Raw genomic sequence first — 19482 nt, 5'->3', positions numbered from 1 at the left:
GCCATGAAATAATGGAAATATTTCAACAGCTGTCATTTTTTTTTCATCATGATAAATATTATTTTCAACAATATTAACAAGCATTCTTCACCAATGGTTAAGACAGGTTTCAAACCCTGGTGTTTTCAAAGCATTCAAACTCTTACAGTTGCGTCTGCGTGTCACACCTCCTCAGCCTTACCCGCTCTGTAGCGAGCACTGACAGGTCACATGGCACAAACGGAGATGTCTGAATAATTTGAACAAATGCTAAATCATTGCAAAGCAGCCAGAGAGATCAGCCACGTGAAAGTGAAGTGTTTGCGCTTCCCCAAGGCTCAGTGGCATCTGTTCTACATGTGTGCCGCAACAACATCCATGTTTCACCAATTAATTGTGCTTGTATTAGAGTAAATGTTTGACTTTGAAGCGCTATAGTGATAATTGCTTGGTCCATTTCTGGACCCACGTATTAATGTTCAAGAGTACAATGTGAGCCATTTAATGGAAAATCTTTAATTAATATTTAACTTAATATTTAAGTTCAGTGATTTCATAGATGTATTAGTAGCCTACATTTCAAAATCTCAATTTTACTTCTTGTGAACCCCAGTCTTGGAGTCTTCCTTTAAAAAAGTGTTAAGCAAACATTAGCAGAACAGGACTGTGAATGGGAGGGTTGTGGGTCCAATTACGGTCAGTTGGTTTAGCTCGAGGCCACCAGGGAGAGCTGTGCTTGTTTCTCAGAGTCACTGGAACAAACCTCTCCAACAGCCTCAGCCCTGCCACAAGGAAAGTTCTCATTAATTACAACTACACCTTTCTTGACGTATAAGAACAGTAAAAGAGGTGTTTTGCAACAATCGTCTTGTCTGAGTTAGAAAATTTGAAAACCTTTTTTTTCTCCCAGTGAGGTATTCCCAAATTTTTTAACCTGGCAAAGTACTTATGTACATGAATCCTCTGCAGGATGCAAGGTTGTTGGGGTCTGTTGCTTCGACTGGCCATTAACTGGGGATTAGTGATGGTGGGGCACAAATCCCTTTGAAGAGGTAATTCCTCACACTTCCTTGCTATAGAAAATCAGGAAGCAATCATAGAAGAAACTATCCAGATGGTCCACACAGGGAAACCTGTGACCATTTTTCTTCAGTCACAATTAAGACTTGGAGTAGCCGCTACCATTGTGGAAACTTAACACGTCAGAAATTTCAAGGGGACATCAGAATTAGATCCCGAACAAAAGAACAAAGAACAAACACAATCCCATCGTGTTTAAGGGGAAATGGTAACAGTGGGATCAAATGTTTCTTTTTCTTTTTTTTTGTAAACAGTGTTTACAAGCTTGTGTAACCCAGCACAGTCACTTCACACTTTCTCATATATCTGTCAACACAATATGATCCAAGCTGGTATATAGCATGGCTATAAGGCTGTAAAAGTTGTTGGAGGGGAGATCCTCATAAAATCACATAGAGATGCTTGAAGAAGTTAAAGAATATATGTTAGTGAGAGTGATGACTGGGAATGAATGGTTGAAAGTTATTAGTGCTGTATGTTGGAGCACACTGACCTCTACAGGGACAAAAGGTTACTAGACAAACATCTCCATTGGGACTCTGGGACTCTGCTGACATCACCTTTTTAAGCAGAGGAAAGTCTTCTGTGTATTAGATATTAATTATACAAAATACATCACAGTGATTCCCAACGTGGAACCTTTTTTAAAAGGGGTGTTGTGTACTTGTGTACTGTACAGCAGCAGGTTTTACACAGGTTTCTCTTTGGTTCACTCCGGTGGTCTTTCTAGTAAATTGTTTGCATGTTGTCCAAGCCAACCGTACAGTGTTGTATATAGCACTGGGGGTTTGTTCTCTCTTTCAGAGCTGTTTCTGTATTTTAAATCACTGACTTTCTAAAAACCAGAGGCCACTTGGTTTTACTTGCAAAGCTAAAATTGAAGGTTGGATATATCACTTGTATTTAAAGTTTGCACGTAAACTGAGAGGTTTGAGGCAGTTTTAAAGGTTGCAGTTGTGCTGTCGCGCTCACAGTGGGTGTTTACTCTGTTAGTTTGACGTCAAAACACAAACATACGAATTATCTTTTTTATAAGGTGCAATTCTGCCTTTACAGCTTTGGTTTCTCCCAGTGAAGAGTCTGTAAAGGCAGTCACTCGGCCCATATTCTGTACGTTTTCTTTTTGTTTTGCTAATGCCATTTTAGAAATGTGGAGATTGTGTCAAATCAATTGTAAAACAAACATTTCAATCATCAGTCTTTTATTTTTTTGGTGGTTTCTCAGCTGTGTACTTCTCTAAAACTTAATGCTAATAAAGTAACTCTGAAAGAGATGTAGCCAAGACAACGCTTCAGAAAACAGACAGGATAAGGAATGTCAAATGTTTATTACATACTATACTGTTTATGCATCATACATAAGTATTTTATTATATATTAATTAGCACTACAATCTGCATGCAAGTGAATTAGATTGAAAGTCAAATTAAAATGTGAGTAATTTCTTTCAGCAGATTAAATATATGACAGGTAAAGTTATCTAACAGTTAAAAGGAGAACTATGAAAGACCATGGTTAACTTGATGATAAAGAAAAGGATCAGGAAATTATTCGCAATAAATCCACACTTAGGGGAGGCATTGTGTTGTGTACATTAGATTTCAACCCCAACACAATGTGCGGTTAATTCAAGAGAACTGCCTTAATATAATGATGTAACACCCCTGTTAATTAGATAGCGTAAACCGTTTGTGATCTGTTCTCTAAAGCTTTCAGGTAAGTAATTGACGTACGTTTGCATGGAAATCAAACATTGCTTCAATCACTACTATCACATGTTATGTTATCTGTCCTTTAGCCAAACATCAGCGTTGTGGCCCAGCTGGAGGGCCCCCGGAGCCACAGTTGCTGCTCCCTCTGCCTCAAGCTGCTGCCATCGGATTATCAGCCGCTGGGTTACACGTCAGTCGGCCAGAGATTTGATTAGCAACATCTGTGAAAGAGAAAAGTCAAGGGCGAGCATGGGAACTGACTTATCTGCTTGTGTGAGCAACTGGTCCTTTATGAGTCATGTGAGAGGCCCATGTTGCCTGTGGGCACTGACTGGCACTTTATTTAGATTTTGCATTATTGTTATTTAACCACACATTTCCAAATGTATTACTATAGTATGAATTACAGATATTATTGTCTAAGCACATTTCTCATACAATTGTAAAGAAATAAGAATAAAGATTAGAAGGAATAAGATTATTATTTGACAAATCTGACATGCTGTGACCCTACAGTATTCTGTACAGTGCATTTCAAACTAATCCTAGTTATGTAAAACCCAGATGAAGGTGACTCTAAGTCAGTGTGTGTTTTACCATTCCCAAATGCTAAATACAAGCAACTAGGTGTTCCATCATCTTCAAAGTTCAACTCCTGACCTTGGAAAAGTAAAGAGAGGTGTGCCTCCCCCCTCAGAGGGGCCCCCTTCCTGCACAAACTAACAAAGTACCAAGGTGGTTGAAAAAGGGGAAAGGGGAAGAGAGGCAGCTGTATCTCAGGTGGTAGAGCGAGTGAGCCATTTGTCAGGTTGGTGCTTTGATCCCTTGCTTCTTCTGTCCGCGTGTTGAAGTGTCCTTGAGTAAGAAACTGTTCCACAAATTGCCCCAGATGAGTGTGCATGGGTTGGGGGGAAATGTAACTCGCTTAAGATAAAAAAAAAAAAAAAAATGTAAAATTTAGAAAGCTTCGGTCAGTCTGTGAAATGCTGGCAGCTCTTGAATCCAAAGTTTATATTTCCTTACTTTCTTTTTATACTTTATACAAAAAACGCATTCATAGTGAGTTATAAGAAGAGAAGTGCTTTCAGTCCAATCAACTGGTTCTCATCTGTCACCAGGCATTAATGAAAGGTCTTGGCCTCACCACCTGTTCTGCATATTCTAGTGCCACGCAGATGTTTTTTGTAGCTGCAGGGGACGTCACTCTGAGGCCAGCGGTTGTTGTCCTCTGCGGTATGTACGGCACCCGTCCAGTTTGCCCTGCTTCTGTAATAGCAATAATATAAATCTTCTCTGTTCTTTGTTAAAAGGTATGCACACCTGAATCTGTCCTCAACAGGACATGCAGGTGCAAGGAATCTAAAAAACACTTTGCCTTTGTGGGGCAGCATGATACTAGAAAGATATAGCATAGCAATCATGGTTCCACCAAAGGAATTTTCTTGAGGCATTCTTTGTTTCTTAATATTTAATACTTTTGTTTTGTTTTGAACACATTCTATAAGACATTCTGTAAACATTGTGACTGTTGAACCAGCTTGAACGACAGAACTGGTTCTTGGGATAACATTGTAGGTGCCACTTTGTGAGTGGACTTTGTTTTTTTGATAAGTATCTTGCAATAGGAGACGATAATATGTTAGCTTGTTAGACGCATTTGCCTCCTTATATAACGTGTTTTTCTCCGAGGGGAATTTTACCAGTACTTTATCTGCACCCGCCAACTATAGAAGACCACAGCCTTGTGCACTTGAAATAGAGCAGCTTTGTATACGAGAAATGGCCGGGGCAAAGGTATGAAAATGTTCCCTTCCTGCTGCTCCAGTCAAAGAGAGAGTGAGTGTCCACTGTGGAAACGGCTGACTTGCTTTCTGCCATGTTGACTCTCACAGTTTTACACAGTGTATGTTTAAAGGAGGCAGAATTAGAATAGAACAAAAGACTAAAGGAGAAGAAAACCATGAGGAATTTAATTTTGTATGTGTTGTAAAGCTCTATTTATAGATGCATTGTAAGGATTAAATTTGATAGGATGTCCTGGAAATACCTGTCCAGACTGTACAGACTGCGTTATGTGGTTTGATTAATTGTCATCACCACTTCATTCACAAGTATTTAAACATCATTAAGTTAGTAACATAACTTGACAAATAACCATATGATTCTCATTTGGTTCATTTATGAGTTGGATGCTGGCCTGCTGTGGCATAGCCCACTGGACTCGGTTATTTTAGGACCGTGGTTTGTGTTGAAATGTGGATATAATCATATCATTGATACAGGGCATAGCTCTATTTATGTCGCTGACCCATATTACAAGTATCACAGTATAATAAATATAAAAACATCCATTTAATGTTTGCTATGACAACTCCAAATTCTTAATCCCACAACAGGGCACCACAGTCTGTAATTATTGTTGAATTTGTACTCAAAATAAACCGCCTCCGTCCCTTGGTTAGTGGTGCATGATACACTTTGAGAGACACACACGATTCTTTGTTTGTCTAGCTTCTCCTTTAAGAAGAAAACTTGAAAGTGGGCAGAAAGGTGGGAATGAAAGCCCACAATTTAGATTTTAGAACGTCTGCGGTTCAGTTTCTCCACCATCGTTTCCTACATGTAAAAATGGATACTTGCTGTCTGCTTCCGGTGGTCATGCTGGTCTGCTCTACAAACATCTTTCATTTGTAGCGACCATGCAGCAGCATTGCATTGTTGGTGTTCGTTGGTGTTCACATGGCATCTGTTGCATCAGAAAGGAAAAGGCCTGTCATTACACTGTTGAGGTTGGAGATTAATCTATAATTGGTAAATGCATCACCACCACATCTTATGGGAAATTAAGACGTTCTCCATTGATGCCTAATGTTACCCATTAGCCACCCTTGCTCCTTCTGCTTCTTTTTAGCCTAAACTGTAATGTGTCTGTTTTATTGTGACTAATAGTGGCACTAGAAATGCACTTACTCTGTATTTGGAGCAAAGCCAGCAGAGTGGGACAAATGGAGCGACCCATTCAGTAGTTCAAATTTTTTTAAAGACCTCTTCGTTCTGGCTTGGTCCTGATACAAAAGGAGGTATTGATGTGAGGAAAGACTGAAGCTTTGTATTACGCCCACCAGAACTGGCTGAGGAAACAGCTCTTTCACAAACCTTAATTCAAAATGCAAATGGTGGCACATCTTGAACTCGAGAAACCTACAGTACGCCTATTTTTATTTGAGCTTTATGCAGTACTTTAGTTAACACAATTTGCTTGAGGGAGGCATTCCAAAAGGATTAATAAAGAGAAGACTAAGTTTAAGCCTAAGTCTAACACAACATGGACATTTAAGAAATTATGCTGTTTTCAATGTAAAATTGATATTTAAGCAAAGTTTGAAGGATGCAAAATACCTGTTTTCCTTTTTTAATTCTGGTGGTTCTCACTGTTTTGTACAGACAGCATGCTGCAAGGTAAATGTCCCTACACACTATTGTTGTCTAACAGGCATGATGTTCTGGTCAGCTTTTTTAAGGCCTAAAGAAACAATGACAAGAAACAAAGAGCACAAGAATGTAGAAAATTGTAAATGCTGTGTCTTTTTCTGTCACGGCAGAAATACATTTGGTGGCTTTGAATTGTCTCGGAAAGGAATGCCTGGGTTTGAAATATGTGCACAATAAATGTACTTGTTGACAAAAAGAAATGTAAAGAAAATATAGGAATGACTGAGAATTGGAGCAGCACTTCTTCGCATCACCTGCTGACCTTGCCCCAAGTATTTACTTAAACTCTCCCCTCACCCACAAAGCCATTGTTTGTACTGCTGGGGGCTGACTGCAGCTAAATTTCATGCTAGATAAAACCATGTAATGTCCATGTTATTTCAAACAAGAATAGATTTCTAAATTTAGAGTGGGTGTAGTATGTTTTGTTGTTGAGCTGGGTAGAGGGGTTGGCAGTACTTTACATAAACACTGAGCTCATAATCAAAATGATAAAGGGTGTTCCAGTAACAACAAATACAAACCAAGAGAAACCCAAGTAAGGAAGTGAAAGATTACGCTGTAATTGGGTGGAAATCCCTAGTGTTTATGTGTTTAATCCCTGGTGCCCAAAGCCCTATAGTACTCTAAGGACTTTTCTAGGGATGAGGTGATTCAACTCTATAGCATTAACACAAAACACAAAGTAGTTGAAACATAAATGCAAAATTATTTTACACTTGTATCTTTGGAAGATACATTATTCTTAAGTATAATTGTTTTGGCACCTCATAGAAAACTACTAGACTTTACGGTAAGGATAAAAATTGGTTTCTACATTTTTTAAGCTACCACGATCATCACAATTATTCATCACATTGTTATTTTGTGTCTTCATACATTTGAGTGGCTGTAATGGTCAGACAGCTTAAGCCTCTCACCACATCTCAAGGGCCTCAATACTTTTTACTTTTAGTATTGCTAAATCTGAATGCAGAGAAAATAGGCATATATTTCCATTTTGCAAAAAGCCTTTTTGGCATGGTCAGCCACACTGTAATAGGTTATGTGTCACAATTTGAAAAAAATATGTTACTCATAGCTCAGTGAGTTATGAAATGATTGCATTAATATATATTCAGCTAAGAGTTGCCAAATTGGGATTTCAAAAATTTTGACACAGCATGATGAAACAGCCTTTGTCTTCCCCCTGAAAGATGAATGGACACATAGATAAGCATGAAAAGATGGGGCAATGTACTGTATGTACATAAAGTTTTGGCACATCACTGATAAATTTGTGCTGTCATTGTGTTTGAGAAAAGATGGCACTGATGGTAAACACATCAGTGCAGTTGTGGAGGGAAAACCAAACCACATCAGATCTTTGATGTCTGTCTATGAGTTGTATGTGAAGAAACATATAACAGCACTCATAAATCCCCAGGTTACCATTTCCTGTTTAAGCTCAAAATTAGAAAATGTCTGGCTTTAATAAAAGCAAGACAGTTGACATTTGCAAAAAACGGGTTGTATTGCCAGCAATATATTTGAAGCAGCATGCTATTGGACAAAAAGTGTCCCCTATGCAAAGTTTGCCACAGAGCTGTATACAACTTCTGCTGGTGCACTGCAAAACAGCGCATATGGATTTTATGTATAGTTGTGAAATGGTCAAAGATGAGAGAAAACTCAATGTTACTGACATGTCCAATACACCAGTTTTTAAATGACTGATGAAAAGTTCTTAATTTGTCTCCTCGTCGCTCATCAGTTGTATGCAGTGAGTTATGTGCATTGAAATTCTGTGCCCACTCCTGGCACAGTCAATCATTATCACATGCAACAACCTGAATTGGATGAATTGCATTCCTCATTGTGAGATCATTTACTGCATATTTAGATTTATGTCTCTGCCTCAACCATCATTATCGCCTGCAACAGCACGACTTTTATGTGTAGCTCTGAGACACGTGTGAATTAACTCAATATCTGTCTGTTTATCACAAATCTTACAGCAAGGTATCATTTAGATCCTCTGCTCAGGCAGTTTTGCATATTTGAAACCCTTCATGGTTGATGTGGCAGGGCACCATATAACAGAGCAGGAGGGAGGGGTTACCTAAATGCCCTCATTTTACTATGGGGGGTGGGGTGGGGGGGCTGAGAATGCTTTAACTCAGTGGAAAGTGGTTATTCTATATCTGCTCCAACCATCCAGTTACTCCACCCTCTACACATCCCACATAAAGCCACTCCAATATAAGACTTTATTGATGCTCAACCTCTTCTTATTAGGTTTACACTCTTTAGAAGCTGCAGACCTGGGAACACTTCTAATTAAAAAGGAACAACCAGCCCAAACTAACCAGATAATGATCGGTTGCTCTGAGGGAATGTACTTCTTACTAAGTGCTCTGATGTGGCTTTGCTTGGCAACATATGAGAGCTCAGATGAGTGAATTAATAAAAAAAAGTCACTTTTTTGTGTAAAAGAGAATGACTGAGGCAGAAAGATTGTAGAAACGACTGCCTCCCTGCGTTTCTGTAAGCGGGTGGGGTCAGGTGGACAAAAATGACTTGGACCACATTATATGTAAAGTTGGTAATTACTAGGTTTGGAGACTTAAATAGCCCGGCCCACAGTGGTAAACCTCTGCCTCCACATTATCCCTCTTTCTTGCCTCCTTAGAGTGAAGCTAGTCAGTGTTCAGAAAGCTTAAACATTTAGTTTAGAGAACCAAAAAGAAGAAAATGCAAGCCAGAGACTTCAATTAACCATGCACTCAAACAGAAAGTAAGGAGGCTGGGAAATCAGTGATTGGTTGTGTTTCACAACTAAGACTCCATGAAGTGAACTTTGAATGTTTCTTTTATAGATTTTTTTTTCGCAAAGCACGAAACGGCTCAACAAACTCTTATATGCATACAAATAGATGTGAACCAGCCATGAGCAATTTTACTGGTATTGGGCCAATTAACATGAAGAGTGTAATGTGCCAGTATACTATATCACAAGTGGTTGTCTGATGGTGGAATAGCTCGGGAAACCCTTTCCCCTTACACCTCTCCAACGTTGGATTTGGTGGGGGAGGGTACATATATTCATGTTCCCGCAAGGATGAATCTTACATTCTTTGGTGATACCCTTCATTTCCCTTTAGCGCCACCATGACGTTGATATTTTTGTTTTTAGTAATGTCTTGACAACTGTAGATTTCTTTAACGTTTGGTGCAGGAATTCAAGGTTTCTAAAGGATGAATCATACTCACATTGGTGATCCCCTGACTTTTCATGTAGCCACACAATGTAGTGGTTTTGAGTGAAATGTTTTACTATTAAAATGAATTACCATGAAATGTGGTACACACATTCATGTCCTTCTCAGAATGAATTATAACTTTTGATCTGGTCAACATCAGGTCAAACATTCAATTAGTCCTATACTTTATGACAAAATAACCATGGTGAACATTTTAAACATACTCTCTATTAAACGTTAGCATGTTGGCATTGTCATTGTGGGTAAGTTCCTTTTATTTTCCACCACATGGTTATGTTTTGCATTAATCTGCATATTGCATGCTGTCCTTTGATTATTTAAAAAAGATAACTTACAAAGATGATGAATTGGGGAACTAGTGCTCATGTCAGTTGAATGTGAAACTCAGACAAGTCTACTAAAATAACAGTTTTGCCACAGTTATGGATGCAGTATTTTCATACCAAAATTGAGATGTTTTCCGGAAATTGTTAAAGAAGCTTTATTGTAAGAAACAAAATGCCAAAGGAACAGACTGGAACATCAGCAAACAGTCTAGCAGGCCAGAATATCAAGACCTCTTTTTATCACCAGCCAAGAGACTTGTGTCAACAGACAGACCTGCCGACAAACTTCGCACAATCCTGCAAACCAGCTGCAGTTGGAATGTTTGCATACAGTGGCAGTGTAAACATCTGTTTTTTACAAAATGGGTCCTTACAATACCGAGGACAACTTCAAACAACTTTTGGCCAATTACAAACATGCATGTACAGCAAACTACAGTATATGTGTGCAAGAAAAGTACCCCTGCAGAGGGGAAGAGAACCTGTGGAGCACATTCAAAACTGGGGTCATTATGACTTTTTGCAAAGAACAAATAAATAAATTAACATGGGACATTACTTCTAAATCTCATGTGAAGAAATGACCTGGCAAAACATTGGTATTTCCTCTTTGTGCCATGAGCATTGCTATGCAGAGCTATTCATTTTTTTGGCTGTGCATAAACATTTCATTTCAAGTTTCTTTGGTGTAAAAGCAGCCTACGGTATATTGCTATCTCAAACGTCTTCAAAAACCCACAGCTCCCTTAGGACTTTCCTATATTTGCTAAGGAGTTAAATTTGGACAGGCTTGCAGGACAAGCAAACGATACAGTTTGGACTGAGAAAATAGTTTGGAGTGCAAAAACAAAGATAGCTTCCTATTTTCCCTATGCTATACCCATATGTATGTAAGTCTCAATGTACAGTACATCCTTGCTTCAATAGTTAAAAAGCTTAATTAGGAATTTCCGCTCAACAATACATTTTCTTCATCAAACTATTTTAAATAGTAAAACACTTTAAATAGTACACTATCAGAAAATATATAGCTCTCTGTATCAGGATAAAATACCCTAATAAATATCAGTAATTCCAGAGTTTTCTGAAAGTTTTTTTTTTCCTGCATCAGGATTCAGAGTTCATGTCCATCAAAGTCTACAAAAAGTTGAACACCTTCTCCTCAATCAAACTAATAGACTTATTTGTTAGCATTTCCTCACTGCTTACAAATTTATATCCAAAAAGCTTCAGCGTTGGTCCACAAACCTTTTGGACAACCTGGGCTATTTTAAATGGTAAACTGAACCTCCATTTCTCTACTTGTTCGGAGGAGTTTTTCTGTGTGGAGTAAACACCGCTGGCCTCCTTGGAGGCCTGGGTGTTCTTCAGGATCCAGGATTTCACTTGTGGCGTGAACGGGATTCCAGTAAACCGGTACATCTCTGTTGCCTTCTTCATGGGGAACCGAGCAATGTCCTCATACCGCACCAGCATGTAACGCTTGCGCAGCCAGGGTGGTTGTCTGAGGCCGATCTCCGCTGACATCCTGATGTTGTCACAGTTCCCTTTTAGCTTTCTCACCTCATCATCATCAATGGGCACATCCCCATCCATAGCCCACTGCTTCCAGTTCTTGTATTTGGCTGCGAAGGCCACCATGCGTGAGGCTAGTACAGCTCGAGGATCCCGAACAAGCTGAATGAATTTCACGTCAAGGCGTGGGTCCTCAGTCAGAGGACGAAGGTTCTCCAGCTGCCGCACCCTCACTGACTTGATGGCCCTGTGCTCCTTTTGGAGGCAGGACTCAGACGCCATGGTCAGGTTCAGGGGCCCACAGCGTCTGGATCTGCAGCGATAACGCTCAAAGACCCCTTTGATGACGGGGCTGCAGACCGACTCCTCACACAGAGAGCTGCTGGACTCCCTGCGGAAGAGGGAAGTGGTGATGTGGTCCACAGGGACGGGGTCGATGAAGCTTTCCAGCAGGGTGAAGTCACACAGCAAGAGCTGCTGAAGCACCTCACGGTACGCCTTGGCAGCTGCTGTGGCGTTGGTGCCACCGGTCTCCAGCGTCAACATCTTCTCCACATGCCACAACGGCTCAAACAGGTAAAACATGTTGTCGCCCTGCTGGTTGAAAAACTCGCCCACAAATGAGGAGCCCGTCCGGGTGGTAGCTAACAGGAGGATGTGTTTCTTACCCCTTGTCACCACCTCCTGGTGCTGGCTATAATTCTCCAGGCGCCGCTTCATTAGTGTGAAGGCAGAGTCCATCTTGCTGAGTGAGCTAAAGGAACCATTGCGCTTCAGCAGTATGTGGGAGAAACCACTGGGCTGTAGAGGGGTCTGGGGGGTCTGCTTTAAGGTGAGCTTATCTGACACCCTAAAAGTGCGAGAGGAGTCACAGAGTTGTGTTATCTTTTAAAGTTAACAGAAAGAAGTCATATCCATGTTATGTAACTCAACATTTGCAGCAATTTTGTGTTACTAAAGGGGTTTTTGTTAAATATTTGTTAAAAGCTTTAACACAAACCTACTGGGAATTATTAAAGCACTCCATTGATCAATGAAATGGACTTACCTTGAGATAATGTTGTTTTCCTTCTCAATGATAACAAGTGCCACAATAAAGACGATGGGTAATGTGTATTTGATCCTCATTCTTGGATGTAGCTGTGCCTGGATATGCTTTTACAGACTGCTTCTTAATGGGTTCTGCCAATCTTGGAAGTCTCCAGTCGCCTTCTTAAAGAGCCTTCCAGTTATTTGTATTCCCCGTTGTAGGCGATGTTTCATCCTGTAAATGAAATGAACATCAACCTGTCAGTTACACATTTTGCACATTTGAGCACGGCGGTGAGTAAGTACTTTGGTCTCAATTCTTTCTGTCGAAACACATCAAGGTATTTGTTTTAACCACTCAAGGAAATGGGGAAGTTGACAGTCTATTGTTGCATTATGTAAAACTGCACTGTGATGCAGAGTCAGAGTTGTGGTTATACAGAGTACTTCATCTTTCACATGCCTTTTTTCTTTCTCTATTTTGCATTCAAGCACAGCATCTCTGTACTGTGTTCTGCAAAACCAACTATGGAGGCATTTACCTAGAGACAAAAATATCATATCTTGAGAAGATAAGAATAGAAAATAGCCGAGTGTGCTAGACTGGAATCTAAGCCAGCTCTTCCAACGAGGAAGTCCGTGTTATCTTTAGGTGCACCAGGGCATTTTAGGAACAGGCCCGCCCACCCACCCTGCAAGACTGAAGACTGGTGCACATAGGAAAGCTGTATTTATGAGTCAGTCTTTATAAAAAACAATTGTGAGAGCACAAGTGAAATATGAGTGAGAGACTCCAACCAAGCACAATTCTGTAATTAAACTAACTGTAATAAAACAACTGCAAAGCTGCTTGCTTAAAAACTCAGTTGTCTGAGTTAGAGTGATAATCCTACCTCCCACTTTTATGCAAGCAGAGCAGTGTGGTCCAAACTGCCAGCTGCTCCTCCATGTCAACACTGGGAGGAGACCTTTTCAACAGAGGCCCACAGTGACATGGGCTAATGGTACAGTACACTATCTGGTGGTGGGCTAATGGCTTGCTGCTTCCTGATAATATGCCTTTGTACTTCTAAAACCCTGACTGACACTAAGGGGGACACATGTACCAACGCTGAGATGTATAACCTGCACAGTGCTGAAATTGAAGAGGAAAGCATGCATGTCGTGGAGCCATAAATTGTAGTGGTCTGAGCCTCCAGGCTGTTCAGTACTTGTGTATACTCTGTGGAGGGCGGGTAGTGGGTAGTCAAATGAAGATAAGAGTGGATTTAATGATGCCTATGTGTATTTGCACATTCCTTAAAGATTGATATTTTAGGATAATGGCATCTTGGCTCAAATCCATGACTAATCTTGGGATTTTAGCATAATCCTGCCTTACCTCGTCTGCCTGTGAAAGGGTCAATTACACTGCAAGAGTAAATGAGACAGTCTCCACCCTGAGGAAATTGGCAATATGTCATTTTGATGTGTGCCCACAAAAATGCCTAGGTTAGAAATTTAGAAACATTAAATGTGTACCGTCAGTCTTTTTAAATCCTGAATCAGACGTCTGGGTTTGTGAAAACATTTGTTTATTGGAGCCTTCAGGTGCTACGTAAAGACTCCTGAGTATGTCTGTGATTTCTTACAGATCACTTTTAACCGGTGGGTCGGGGCCAAAACATTAGTAAAAACTGCTGCTATTTATCAGCAGAGCCACAGGCCAACAGGCCCATATTTCTCTAACTTCAGCAAGGTAATCGTGTGTTTGACGTGAAACAAGCAGCATGGTGTTGGAAGCCTGATACATGAGCATAATATTCTAAATTCTGATGAGCCTTTTTAAGTTTCTGTGTAACACGTCTGGAGGTCCAGTTCTCGCATCCTATTGCAACCTTTGTCCCGGGCCAGTTTTGAAGCACAGAAGCCGGTACAAATGATTGCAGTCTAAACACAGGGAAATGGTTGGACCCTTCCTGCAAAAGACTCTGAGTGGGAATGGGAAGTTTACAGTTATACATAGAGCACGGTAGACGTGGAACAGCGTGTAATGAAATGGTGAACAGCTTGTCTACTGAGACACGTTTGCATCGGGAGGAAAAATCAGCTCTGTCTTGCACCACCCTGCCACAACCACAAAGGTCTCTTTACACAGGAGTGACTCTAAACCTCCTTTGGGCTGAGATCGCGCAACATAAACTCCCAGGTCACTCACATGTCCCAGGGTCAGTGACTAACCCCCTGAAAAAAAAAAAAATGACATGTCAGATAGTCAGCTGCACCAAAGGAAACAATTCTGTCTTTTAGTCGTCAGTGGTCATTTAACATTGTGCAAATTCAGTCACAGTTTGTGTAAGTAAAACCACTAGAAGATCTTAGTAAATCCATTATCATTTTAGAACAGCATATAGCAAAAATGATTTGGCCTAATGAATAAGACACGAGTGACTGTTCTTTCATTGAAAAAGTTAATTGGAATTCAATTTAGAGTACTTAAACAAACAGTATGTGTGTTTAAAAACATCATCTCCTCCTTTACAAAAGCTGGTGATTAAAACCAGTAAAAATACTGAACAAAACGGTTTTGCATTAAAAATCTGTTTTTCTGAAGCTGTTCGCTGGATACAGGACGTCTCAGAGGGGCTGCAAGTTGCACTGAATGTATATGGTAAAAAAACAAGTGTAAATAAAGTGTAATATGGCTTCAAACTGGATAAAAAGTCCATCCTTGACAGGTTCTGGAAGACACCACAATACTGACATATGCGCAAAGAGGATATGACCCCACTAACAGGCGATTATTTGTATGGACAGTTACCTTGATCAAAATTACTTATTTCTCTGGGTTTGAACATTGTTGGAAACATTTGGGATAATGTAAGTACACAATTCATCAAAATACATAACAGAGGTCTAGTCCTTTTTAAACATTTTAGTCTGGAAACATATTTTATACCTTCTAGCAGTTTTTTCGTTGTTTCCTTAAATGATTTAAAATAAACCAAAGTAAGCCACATCAACAATTCATCAAGAAAATAAGTGGTCTGAGGTTTTGTCATTTAAATGGAAAATGCGATGTACACCAATTATCTCAGCTTATTGCATCTGCTGTGTAAAGTAAAAAAAAAGAAAACACACATGAGCTGACATTGTTGAATATTCACAAACCACTGAGGCATATGACACTTTTGATCATCTACTCATAACAAAACCACCACTGCACCATTTATCATCTTGCTGCAAATGTTTTTAATAGCTGCCTCTTATTTAATGTAAATCTTATGTGAAGACAAATTGAACACTACCCAGCCAAACCCACTTTGCCTGAGAGATTGCAAGTGAGCACTATATGCACAGAATAGTTTTTTTATTTGTGGCCAATAAATTTTTTTTTGTAGATCCTCTCTAAAATACAGCATGTAGGGGTGATAATTACAGGATGTGTGTCTCAATACACACAAATAACAGAATAGGTTACTTTTAAAATGTATTGGCAGTGTAAGATTGGGCAGTACACCACTATATATAGCATGAGATGTTAGAAATTTATAAACCATCATTTTTTCTGTACTGGTTTTACCGTGATACCAATTTTTGTAATATCTACTTTTAATTTGAAGTAATTGTGGACAATTTTTGTCCTCTACATTTATTCCAAAGCTTTAGTTATGACTTTGCAAATTACGATTTTACATTAACTGTAAAACACATCATCAGCCTTTTAAAAATGGGATGCGTTGTTACTTCAGGTTTTTAATTAGCCAAACACAGACATCCCCATCTGGTTCTTTTATCAATAAACATGTTTCTTAATTTACTTTTCAGAATATGTACATTTTACAGTCATGAAAAGATTGTAGACAAATGAGTTCTTGGTCCGACTAACTGACACACTGTATGTCCATTTCTTTAAGAGTTGTTAGGCTATCTGGTAACCCCCAAAAAAGAGGTTTTGACAAGGTCTTTGAGATGATCATAAATACTAGTAAAAGAATCTCTTCTTAACATCTTTAACAAGACAATGGAGTATGGCATGCATGCTTAATTAAGTCTGAGTGTAGGCGAGATTAATGCTTGTTGATGGAATATGTTTGGGACAATGTGGTGCTTTTGCATGTAGCCTAGTGGATGTAGTGGTCATGCAGCACGAGTCAAAAAAGTATGAATGAATGATATTACTATATCCTACATCCAGACAGTGACTTAGCGAGCAACGTTTGTGTAATTCATAAACAGATTGACTAGAAACCTCAATTTGGGAAATCGTACTTTGTCAGGGAAACAGTGGGCCTCTGGGAAGCATGCGCTGCATTCAGGTCAAAAGGACAAACTAAAGTCATGCTTTCTTAATAAGAAAAGTCTTTACAAAGAAAAAGCCACTTTGCTTCAACTTTTATGTTAGAGATCAACTGTTTTATGGTGATTCTATAGTAGGCTACTTGATTTTTTTTTATTAAGGTGTCATTCGAGTTAAAAAAAATTCTCCCATGTTATATTATTTGATAGCCTTCGATATTTATAAAATATCATTCTAATGTATAAGGTTTATCCGCTCTCCATTACCCACCATCATGATAAGCTGCGGTGTCTGAAGGAGTCCCGCTTTGGTTCACGCGTGAGAAGTTGATCTGCCTTTCCTCGAAGAGCGACTCCGGATAGAATTTAATTCCATTACTTCCCAATACTTCACTCCTGTAACAAAAAACAGTCCAATCCGAAAGAGGAAGTAGCTCGCCTAGTTTTGGTAAGTAAAACATTTGGGTCTGATGGACTCATGTTTGAGGCAGGTCAGGCAGCCCGCTGAACTGAATGAGGTCTGTGAAGAGTTGAGACTCAGTGAATCACATGGGGGAAGTTTGGTCCAGAGGAGCGGAGCTTCAGGCAGGAGGCGCACTGCCTCTGCCCCTCACAGACTCTCGTTTGTAGTCTGTGATAAATTGTCAGACAAACTTAATAAACATAACATGAACATAAAACACATTGTAAACAATGCGAGGGGCGGATACTTTTGTTATGTGCCGGAGTGCCGCTTTTGTTTAGGCCTATTTTATATATTTTTTTATTGATGTAGGCTAGTCACAACAAAAGAAGAAGCAAGCACTCCACCTAGTGGACATGTAACACAATGTGCGTCTCGATGTCCAGTGAAGCCTACAGATCATCACAAAACGCTTACAGATTCTGTCTATAACTTGATTTATGGTAGGCCAAATTAAATTAAAAACCAAGTCATTCCTACCCTACTTTTTACCCCACTACATTTATCTGACAGCTCTTGTTTCTTAGACTTAGACTTCTCATTACTGATCCTTTTGGGATCAGGAAATTGAATTTCCAGTACCTTACAAAACATTTGTATAGAGAATAAGGAGGTATAAAAAATACAGTATAGAAAAAAAACAGTATAAAAATAATAACAAACTTGCAGCTATAAAAAAGATCTTTAGCATAAACAAAATAAAGAAAACAGTTACTTTGCAGATTAAGATTTTGCATATCACATTTTGAGATCAGTTCTTAAAATATATTGTAGCCTACTATGTAAAGTAGTTTAAATGAGAGACAGCCTCTCCTAACACATTACTGCGTCAGTAATATTTCAACAATGATATTGGCTTAGTGTATAGGCCTTATGAAATTACACTCTCAAAGGTGAATTATGAGTATCTGGCTAATTTTTGGGGTGGCAGTAGCTCAGTCTGTTGGGAGTTGGCCTGGGAGCCTTAAGTACAGAGTGTGGACTATGTGGACTGGTAGTCGCCTCCTGAGCGAGAACTACAATTCCCCTTAAACCTGTCGCATAATGATGACGCACGAATAAAGAATTTTCACGAAGGTTGCAAAACGATTGCGTCAGTAAGTTGCGCACTACAGTTTCTAGAAAGGTGAACGTCGAACGTTGTTCTCTTGGTAAGTAACTTAATTTACATCTGAATTTCTTGAAACATTACATAATTCATTGTTAGTGGTAATAGTTTATGTATGTGGTCAGGCTGAACACCGTAATACCAGAGGTTCCCAAAGACTAGCGTTAGCAAAATTAGTCTTTAATGTTACGCAGCTAACTAGTTAGCATTTGTCATGTGAGCTAACGTTGGATAACAAAGTAACATGTTATGACATAAAACTGTACATTATTTTCAGTAGTTGACCAGTGGTATTGCTACAAATATACTGTAGGCCTATGTGTTAAAATGTGTTTCACATTATGTAACACGACTGCAAGTTACCAGACGCTCTGTTTTTTTTCAGACTGATACACGATAATAAATTGTAACCATGTTGGTGGCGAGGTTGACGTGCCTGAGGAGTCTTCCTCTCGCTGGGCTCCGTCCTGTGCTGTCTCAAGGCTCCCCAGCCCTGAGAGCACCCGCCCTGAAGACCTGTCCACCCCTGCTCAGGCCCCAGCAGGTACTGTCAACACCAACAGGCTGCCATTCATGGCTCTCTAACACTTCTCTAAGCTTTCAGATTGCTGCTTTAACTTTCCATTATGGCCGCACCAGTAACACAACCTACTATTACTCTGAACCACTCTTACTGAGATTAGACTCTTGTCACAACAGATATTGAAATACACACATAGACAAAAAAAATTAGTTATTGGGCACTGGATGTTATATATATGATATGTCACGCCTCAAATCACTAGAATATTTTTTTTTTAAATCCAATTCTATTTTCAATTTGTCATGCACATTTTTAGTATATGTACCCTTTTGTTGACAAAGGATGGATAATGATAGCTAACAATGTCTACATTGGATAGAAATTGACTAAATGTTTGTTATGAAGCAAGTTTAATGTCTCAGATTTGAACAATTGCCTCTACCAGCAAAGTGAGCAAAGCAAAGTGATTGACCTTAGAGTGACCTACAGGCTAGGAAGCTGCAATCTAATATTCAGAATGTATGACAGTGTCTAACAAAATCTGGCCTTGACCAGCTGCCACTTTGCTCGTTTGAAAGCCATCATGTCTCTCTCTCTCTCTCATGGATGGGCTAAATTCTCTGGGTGGGCAAAGCAGAGAAAGGTAAGGTAGCCCTGCCCCTTATGACCTCATAAGGAGCAAGATTCCAGATCGGCCCATCTGAACTTTAATTT

The 19482-nt window shown here is 39.5% G+C and overlaps 2 protein-coding genes across 2 annotated transcripts in view; one reads left to right on the top strand and one right to left on the bottom strand.

Moving 5' to 3' along the window:
- Positions 1-9991: 9991 nt before the first annotated feature.
- chst3b (carbohydrate (chondroitin 6) sulfotransferase 3b) lies at positions 9992-17279 on the bottom strand. Its single transcript, XM_032501431.1, has 3 exons — positions 16946-17279; positions 12416-12631; positions 9992-12217 (listed from the first exon to the last, which is right to left on the bottom strand). The coding sequence occupies exons 2-3, from the start codon at positions 12493-12495 to the stop codon at positions 10990-10992; spliced, it is 1308 nt and encodes a 435-aa protein (XP_032357322.1). The 5' UTR covers positions 12496-12631; positions 16946-17279; the 3' UTR covers positions 9992-10989.
- Positions 17280-18246: 967 nt separating this feature from the next.
- The window catches only part of ghitm (growth hormone inducible transmembrane protein), a 4549-nt gene continuing 3313 nt past the window's right edge, over positions 18247-19482 (top strand). The window contains exons 1-2 of the mRNA XM_032501456.1: positions 18247-18290; positions 18630-18789. Coding sequence (XP_032357347.1) covers positions 18658-18789 — 132 coding nt within the window. The 5' untranslated portion in view covers positions 18247-18290; positions 18630-18657. The remainder of the gene's footprint in view (positions 18291-18629; positions 18790-19482) is intronic.

The sequence above is a fragment of the Etheostoma spectabile genome, chromosome 21, assembly GCF_008692095.1.
Source record: "Etheostoma spectabile isolate EspeVRDwgs_2016 chromosome 21, UIUC_Espe_1.0, whole genome shotgun sequence".
Taxonomy (NCBI): domain Eukaryota; kingdom Metazoa; phylum Chordata; class Actinopteri; order Perciformes; family Percidae; genus Etheostoma; species Etheostoma spectabile.
Note: the sequence above shows the minus strand (reverse complement) of the source record. Positions and strands in the feature narration are given on the sequence as shown.

What these genes read in the sequence shown, in the direction of transcription:
- chst3b (XM_032501431.1), bottom strand. Translation starts at nt 12,495, where the DNA reads ATGAGGATCAAATACACATTACCCATCGTCTTTATTGTGGCACTTGTT. An exon ending in GAAAACAACATTATCTCAAG is followed by an intron (nt 12,218 to 12,415) that starts GTAAGTCCATTT and finishes TCGCACTTTTAG; the next exon opens with GGTGTCAGATAAGCTCACCT.